This window comes from Salmo salar, unplaced genomic scaffold (genome assembly GCF_965601325.2).
Source record: "Salmo salar unplaced genomic scaffold, fSalSal1 ptg000129l, whole genome shotgun sequence".
NCBI classification, from domain to species: Eukaryota; Metazoa; Chordata; class Actinopteri; order Salmoniformes; family Salmonidae; genus Salmo; species Salmo salar.
This window is the reverse complement of record NW_027675318.1, coordinates 1,237,190-1,245,874: the sequence shown is the minus strand read 5'-3', so window position 1 is coordinate 1,245,874 and position 8,685 is coordinate 1,237,190. Positions and strand designations below refer to the sequence as shown.

General features: G+C 43.9%; 1 protein-coding gene across 1 annotated transcript; it reads left to right on the top strand.

Moving 5' to 3' along the window:
• The first annotated feature begins 2,542 nt into the window (after positions 1 to 2,542).
• Positions 2,543 to 7,726, top strand: LOC145866101 (E3 ubiquitin/ISG15 ligase TRIM25-like). The gene is made up of 2 exons (XM_082970967.1): positions 2,543 to 3,189; positions 3,623 to 7,726. The coding sequence occupies exons 1-2, from the start codon at positions 2,593 to 2,595 to the stop codon at positions 3,788 to 3,790; spliced, it is 765 nt and encodes a 254-aa protein (XP_082827093.1). The 5' UTR covers positions 2,543 to 2,592; the 3' UTR covers positions 3,791 to 7,726.
• The last annotated feature ends 959 nt before the right edge of the window (positions 7,727 to 8,685 follow it).

Sequence of the window (8,685 nt, the reverse complement as noted above, 5' to 3'; positions counted from 1 at the left end):
AGTGTTCTAAAAGAGTGTTCTAAATGAGTGTGTCCAGCTCAAACGCTGATTGTTGCGTCATTGTAAACTGTCCGTTCTAAATGAGTGTTCTAAAACAGCGTTCTAAACAAGCGTTCTAAATGAGTGTGTCCAGCTCAAACGCTGATTGTTGCGTCATTGTAAAGTGTCAGTTGTAACGGGGTTCCAACCTACTAATCAACCCGCTTCACTGTAGAACGGCTGGTATGAATAATAACAATGGCTGGGCTGATGGGCACTTCAGTGAGTTGGAGCCTTTGATTGCCCTGCCTCTGGGAGCCTGTCGACTTGTTACATGATTACTGAGTGAAAGAGAGCCTATGAAAGTTTTCATGGAGGGTGGGGGACCCCTGGTGGCTGAACCTGAGATCAATGAGAGAACTTGTCAGAAAAAACGACAGAGTCCCACCTCTTTGTCATTGTACAAAGTAGAGAGTGGGGGAAAAAATGTGTAAAAATGGAATTTCTCAAAAAAAAAAAAAAAAAATAGTGAAAATTTAAATAGTGAAAAAGGATTAAAATAAAGTTCCAACATGAGATGATCAGACTGAACCAACTGCTATGTTAAAATGTTTATTCAGTTAGGAAACAGAGGATGTATTACATAAAGTTATCACACAATTAAAGTTATCACACAATTAAATAATACATCCTCACTCACACAAGACAAACATGGCTTCATTATTGTTCACAGTTTATTATCATAGTTTCTCACAGATCCTGGCTTCCACTGTTAGAATGGCTGAGCGAGAGGAGGTGGGGCTTTTTTCATAGCCTGAGAGAGAGAGAGAGAGAGAGAGACATTCAGTTTTACTAGAGGGGTTGGGTGCGCCCCCTGTTGGCTGAACCCGGGTGGGAGGTTCCCCCTTAGCAAGCAATGGACCCCAACACACCACTGAAGCCATTAAGAACTATATTCAAAAACCCACCTGGTAACCTGTTCAATCACCAGGCACACGGCTCAACATAGTTCAATGACAGAGACTTAGAATAATTGTGTGTAAAAAAATGGTGAAAATTAATAAAATAAAGTTGCAGCTGTCTTTGATTTGCTCAAAATTAACTAACTGCTATCTTGAAATGTAGAGAAAGTGTTTTAAAATAGGCATCCTATCATTTGAAAATTAGTCGAAAGGCTAAGTGATTCTCCTCCTGAGAAGAACTTGACAGCCTTCAAGCAGAGCAAAAAAAGTGGTCACAAACAATATGTCAAAATGAATAAAAGAATTATACAGCTGTCTTTAATAAGATCAAACTGAACTAACTGCTATCTTGAAATGTTGAAAAAGTGTTTTTAAATAGGCATCCTGTGGTTCGGGCTATGTATTTAGGTAGAGGGGTGTTTGGTTTATATGGTCCGGGGTTTGTTAGTCTATGTTCTATGTTAGTGTATTTCTATGTTCTGTCTTGTCTATTGTAGTTCTATGTTTAGTTAATTGGGGTTGGACCTTCAATTGGAGGCAGCTGGTTATCGTTGCCTCTGATTGAAGGTCCTATAATTAGGAGTTTGTTTTGTCATGGGGGTTTTGTGGCAGATTGTTGCTGTGTATAGCTTTGTTCCTTACCGGCCTGTTCTTTGTCCTTTAATAAAAGAAGATGAGTGTACATTTTCCCACTGCGTCTTGGTCTAAACCCTACGACACCTGTGACATTTACATTAGGGTGTATTGTTAGATACTACTGCACTGTTGGAACCAGGAACACAAGCATTTCACTACACCCACAATAACATCTACTAAATATGTGTATGTGACCAATAACATTTTTATTTGATTGTATTTTTGAAAGTGTTACATAATTCTCAATCCGCTTTGCGTCGTGCCTAAAAACAGCACTTAGCCGTGGTACTGTATATTAGCCATATACTGTCACCACTTCCACCGAAGTCATTTCCTCTCCTTGTTCGGCGGTCGGCGTCACCGGTCTTCTAGTCATTGTCGATCCACTTTTTCATTTTCCATTTGTTTTGTCTTGTTTTCTTACACATCTGGTTTCCATTTCCATCATGAATTGTTGTGTATTTAACCCTCTGTTCCCCCCATGTCCTTGTGTGGAATTGTTTGTTTGTAAGTGCTTGTACTCTGTTACTGGTGCGCATCGGGTTTTGTACCCATGTAGGTTCGTTTTGTATTAAACTGCTCCGGCTATTACCTATCTCTGCTCTCCTGCATCTGACTTCACTGCCACCAGGTCCGCAATCCTTACATATACCACACCTCCTCAGGCCTTATTGCTTATTAGAACACATAAGTGTATTATAAGGCATTATAAAGGTCATTAAAATAATTCTAATATGTACTTCATAGAAACTGTTACCCTTTATATTCTAATAACTCACATTTTAAGATTCATTATTTCATTTATTCCATGTTAAGGGCTCTAACCAAGGAACAAGACTATTTGTCTCCCTCTTGCTGTTGCATGCAGTTCCTCTCTCTCTTCCTCCCTCCCTCTAACCCCACCCCTCTGGCAGAACCAGGAAGTCCATCCCCCTTCACAAACTCTCTTCTGAGGAAACGAAACTGATCTGAGTCTCTGTCTCGTCAGTCTGTGTGAGAGTGAACAACCGTCCAAATGGCTCAACAGGGAGTTCTGCTGGACCAGGACCCGTTCTGTTGTTCTGTCTGTCTGGATCTACTGAAGGAACCAGTCACCATCCCCTGTGGACACAGTTACTGTAGGAGCTGTATTGAGGGCTGCTGGGATCAGGATGTTCTGAAAGGGGTCTATAGCTGTCCTCAGTGCAGAGAGACCTTCAGTCCGAGGCCTACGCTGAGTAAAAATAACATGTTGCCTGAGGTGGTGGAGAAACTGAAGAAGACAGGACTCCAGGCTGCTCCCCCTCCTGCTCTGTGCTATGCTGGACCTAGAGATGTGGCGTGTGATTTCTGCACTGGGACCAGAAAGCAGAAAGCCCTCATGTCCTGTCTGGCGTGTCTGGCCTCTTACTGTGAGACTCACCTCCAATCTCACTACGAATTTCCTGCTTTGAAGAAGCACAAGCTGGTCAAAGCCACCGCACAACTACAGGAGAAGATCTGCTCTCATCATGACAAACTGCTGGAGGTTTACTGTCGTACCGATCAGCAGTGTATCTGTCTGCTGTGTGTGATGGATGAACATAAAGGCCATGATACAGTGTCAGCTGCAGCAGAGAGGACTGAGAAACAGGTAAGACCAGAACAACTTGTTGGTGACTGTCTGATAAACAAAGAATTAAAGATACACTAGGAACTAAGGCTGTTTGAATATGAGATCATTGAAATGAAATGGATCCTCAGCAGAACAAATATGAACACAAACCTTGAGTATATTGATATGTTAACCCAGATTCTCCAAATGTATCACCATTTTATAATGTCAAACACTATTATCATTCTGAATACCCTTTTATGAGTCCAAAGTTCAGTCTCAACCTGTTGATACATGTAGTCCTACCATAAAAACTATAATCATTCACATAGCAACAAATAAATATCATTTAGTAAATGGACCATCCATTTTTTTAGATCTTCCTCTCTATGGGCCCTATGTCACATTACTATACTATTGATCTACTGGACTAATAAAGCTTGATAGCTCATTGAAGAGTGATTCTCCACAGAGGCAGCTGGGGATGAGTCAGCAGAAGGTCCAGCAGAGATTCCAGGAGAGAGAGAAGGAGCTGAAGGAGCTCCAACAGGCTGTGGAGTCTTTCAAGGTGAGTATTGTTGACCAGAGGAGACACACCATTTCACCTGTCTCCTCCAGTCAGAGAGAGAGAGAGAGGTAGAGGGGCCCCTATCCAATCCCACTGACCCCACTGTTGGGAACAGGTTGTCACTGCTGAGGCAGTGAAGAAAGTAGAGGAGGATGGGTCAAGGCTGAAGGATCCTGAGAGGATCCCTGTGAGTAGTAGATCTGTGACAGCACAGAGGGATGGGCCAACCAGTGATATATGCTTCAGTAAGGTTGGCTTCTTAGTGTTCATAGCAAATGGTTATCAACTGTACCGCAGAAATGGAATGTAAATCACTGAAAAAAAATATGTTTTGGTGGCAGCTGCAGAGAAGTATTTGGTCATACTAGATTTGACTTCAGAAGAGTTCCAGGGTGTGTTGAGTGGTGGTGTCCTGTCCTCCCAGGCCGTTGGCCTGGTGCAGGAGCAGATAGGGTCAAAGTAGTGGAATGGGGTAGTGGGTTTTAATGAGTGTAGGGTTAGTTGGCCTGGTGCAGGAGCAGATAGGGTCAAAGTAGTGGAATGGGGTAGTGGGTTTTAATGAGTGTAGGGTTAGTTGGCCTGGTGCAGGAGCAGATAGGGTCAAAGTAGTGGAATGGGCTAGTGGGTTTTAATGAGTGTGGGGTTAGTTGGCCTGGTGCAGGAGCAGATAGGGTCAAAGTAGTGGAATGGGGTAGTGGGTTTTAATGAGTGTAGGGTTAGTTGGCCTGGTGCAGGAGCAGATAGGGTCAAAGTAGTGGAATGGGGGTAGTGGGTTTTAATGAGTGTAGGGTTAGTTGGCCTGGTGCAGGAGCAGATAGGGTCAAAGTAGTGGAATGGGGTAGTGGGTCTTAATGAGTGTAGGGTTAGTTGGCCTGGTGCAGGAGCAGATAGGGTCAAAGTAGTGGAATGGGGGTAGTGGGTTTTAATGAGTGTAGGGTTAGTTGGCCTGGTGCAGGAGCAGATAGGGTCAAAGTAGTGGAATGGGGTAGTGGGTTTTAATGAGTGTAGGGTTAGTTGGCCTGGTGCAGGAGCAGATAGGGTCAAAGTAGTGGAATGGGGTAGTGGGTTTTAATGAGTGTAGGGTTAGTTGGCCTGGTGCAGGAGCAGATAGGGTCAAAGTAGTGGAATGGGGTAGTGGGTTTTAATGAGTGTAGGGTTAGTTGGCCTGGTGCAGGAGCAGATAGGGTCAAAGTAGTGGAATGGGGGTAGTGGGTTTTAATGAGTGTAGGGTTAGTTGGCCTGGTGCAGGAGCAGATAGGGTCAAAGTAGTGGAATGGGGGTAGTGGGTTTTAATGAGTGTAGGGTTAGTTGGCCTGGTGCAGGAGCAGATAGGGTCAAAGTAGTGGAATGGGCTAGTGGGTTTTAATGAGTGTAGGGTTAGTTGGCCTGGTGCAGGAGCAGATAGGGTCAAAGTAGTGGAATGGGGTAGTGGGTTTTAATGAGTGTAGGGTTAGTTGGCCTGGTGCAGGAGCAGATAGGGTCAAAGTAGTGGAATGGGCTAGTGGGTTTTAATGAGTGTGGGGTTAGTTGGCCTGGTGCAGGAGCAGATAGGGTCAAAGTAGTGGAATGGGGTAGTGGGTTTTAATGAGTGTAGGGTTAGTTGGCCTGGTGCAGGAGCAGATAGGGTCAAAGTAGTGGAATGGGGGTAGTGGGTTTTAATGAGTGTAGGGTTAGTTGGCCTGGTGCAGGAGCAGATAGGGTCAAAGTAGTGGAATGGGGTAGTGGGTCTTAATGAGTGTAGGGTTAGTTGGCCTGGTGCAGGAGCAGATAGGGTCAAAGTAGTGGAATGGGGGTAGTGGGTTTTAATGAGTGTAGGGTTAGTTGGCCTGGTGCAGGAGCAGATAGGGTCAAAGTAGTGGAATGGGGTAGTGGGTTTTAATGAGTGTAGGGTTAGTTGGCCTGGTGCAGGAGCAGATAGGGTCAAAGTAGTGGAATGGGGTAGTGGGTTTTAATGAGTGTAGGGTTAGTTGGCCTGGTGCAGGAGCAGATAGGGTCAAAGTAGTGGAATGGGGTAGTGGGTTTTAATGAGTGTAGGGTTAGTTGGCCTGGTGCAGGAGCAGATAGGGTCAAAGTAGTGGAATGGGGGTAGTGGGTTTTAATGAGTGTAGGGTTAGTTGGCCTGGTGCAGGAGCAGATAGGGTCAAAGTAGTGGAATGGGGGTAGTGGGTTTTAATGATTGTAGGGTTAGTTGGCCTGGTGCAGGAGCAGATAGGGTCAAAGTAGTGGAATGGGGTAGTGGGTTTTAATGAGTGTAGGGTTAGTTGGCCTGGTGCAGGAGCAGATAGGGTCAAAGTAGTGGAATGGGGTAGTGGGTTTTAATGAGTGTAGGGTTAGTTGGCCTGGTGCAGGAGCAGATAGGGTCAAAGTAGTGGAATGGGGTAGTGGGTTTTAATGAGTGTAGGGTTAGTTGGCCTGGTGCAGGAGCAGATAGGGTCAAAGTAGTGGAATGGGGGTAGTGGGTTTTAATGAGTGTAGGGTTAGTTGGCCTGGTGCAGGAGCAGATAGGGTCAAAGTAGTGGAATGGGGTAGTGGGTTTTAATGAGTGTAGGGTTAGTTGGCCTGGTGCAGGAGCAGATAGGGTCAAAGTAGTGGAATGGGGTAGTGGGTTTTAATGAGTGTAGGGTTAGTTAGAAGGATGTTTTTTAGTATTATCATAATTTACCCTTTTCCCATTTTGTATCCCATAATATCATGGATTTATATTATAGTCCAGTTGAGGCAGGTGAGATGCCTTTGGATATACGACGTAATAAATTGTCATTAGCTTATTGGGTTGAAAGGCTGTGAGGTTGAGCATCCCACTGCTACTGTTCTAGATGACTGTTGGGAATATACTAGTAGACAAGGCAGTGGTTTTGGTTGGACAGTTGGAAAGCTTGCTGATGAGAGTAGTTTCAGGGAGTTGGAGGTTGGCCCTTTCTGTGGTGATAGGGGATGTTCCTCCATGGTTACTCCCAGATCCTGTTGTTGATCTAACCTTGGTAGACAAAAGGAAAGATTGGGTCAGAAGTCAGTGATAAAGGGAAACTGGTTGACAATTACATTGGTAGAAGTTGTTATGCTTTTTTACCTCTTTTCACAGATGGATCCAAGGGCCCAGATAGTGGGCCCACAGGAGCAGGTGTTTACCTTCCTGAATGTGATGTGCAGATATGTAGAAGACTAACAGATGAACTGTCAGTGTACTCAGTTGAACTGTTGGTGATAATAGTTGTCCTCCAGTGGGTGGAGGACGTACAGCCTGTTAGAGTTATAGTATCCTCAGATTCTCTGTCTGTATTGAATAGTTTATCATCTGGTAAATCTATTAGGAGTGACCTACTATTGGAGGTATTAATGTTATTATGGAGAATTGAGAGAATGGGTCTAGTAGTGAGATTCTGCTGGGTCCCAGCACATTCAGGTGTGGAATGGAATGAAATTGTAGACTAGTTAGCTAAAATAACTTTAAAACAAGATATAATATATATTAATGTTCCACTGGGTAGAGGTGAGGACAAATGTGAGATCAGAGACATTTTGATAGATGTGTGGCAGAAGAGATGGGACTCTGAGCACAAGGGACGGCATTTATATGCCCTCCAAAGAAAGGTCGGTGGACCAAGGTTCAAAGGTCAGATTAGGAAGGAAGAGGTGGTGTTTCCTCGATTGTGTTTAGGACCTTGTACATTGAACTGGTCCTTCCACCTGGTCTGGCAGCATGTGAATGGTTTGTGTCTGGCCTTCCCTGTAGCTCAGTTGGTAGAGTGTTTGCAACGCCAGGGTTGTGGGTTCAATTCCCATGGGGGGAAAAAATAATATATATGAAAATGTATGAAATTCAAATGTATGCATTCACTACTGTAAGTTGCTCTGGATAAGAGTGTCTGCTAAATGACTAAAATGTAAATGGAGGGTATTGTCAATGAAACGGTGGAGCATGTGTTGTTATATTGTTGTAAGGATGTTGAAGAGAGGCAAAGATTGAAGTGTAGGGTCATTGAGGTTGGACTGGGTATGATGGGGGTTTGGAAGGGATTTGGGGGATGGGGGAGGGTCTATTAGAAGTTAGTAGGGATCTTTTTTATTTTCTCAGAAGTACTGAGTTAGGTAGGAGGATTTAGAAATGGTGTAAACCGTGATTGAACACACTCCAGCACAGTAGGAGGCGCCACGCTCCTTTAACGTTGGTTTGAGGACCGCCATTATACCATAGAAGAAGAAGAAGTTGGTAACGTGAGGTTTTGTCGTTCGTAAAGAGTGCAGCTATTCTTTTGCCTATTTTCCAAATGTATTTTGTCATGGTGGGAGGGTTTGTTTATCGGTTTCCGCTGTTTATCGGTTAGAGTTGAGGAGGGAGTAGGGTAGTTTGATGTCCTCAACCGAGTGGAGAAGAAACGCTGTCTCTTCAGGTGCGTTGTGGAGAATGGTGTGGAGGAATTATTGATCCTGGTCGGTGAACAGGTGGGAGAGGAACATATACACTCTGTATCCAGAATGAACAAGGCGGTGGTTGTGGTAATGTAAAAGGTGAGTCTTGTTACCCGGCTAGTTACCAGTATGATTTATGTGAGGGGTTGTGTTGGTGCTGATTTTGACAAGAGTAGTGGTGTCTAATCTGCCTCCGTTTATTACCACCGAACAGATCCGTAAAGAGTTGGTTCATTTTGCTAAATGTGGAAGTGTTTTTCTGAACGAAATTCAAGGTTAAACAGGGGAGGGGTGGTACACAGGGTTTGTTAGCACAGAGGAGCCCAGTGATATAATATTATATATATATAATATTACTATATGTCCCAGCTGTTTGCTGTGGTTTTGAAGTAATTCTCTTCCAGCCCGCGTTAACCTTGTAGGTTTACCTCAGGTAACTGATTATTAACTATCCTTGTAGGTTTACCTCAGGTAACTGATTATTAACTATCCTTGTAGGTTTACCTCAGGTAACTTATTATTAACTATCCTTGTAGGTTTACCTCAGGTAACTGATT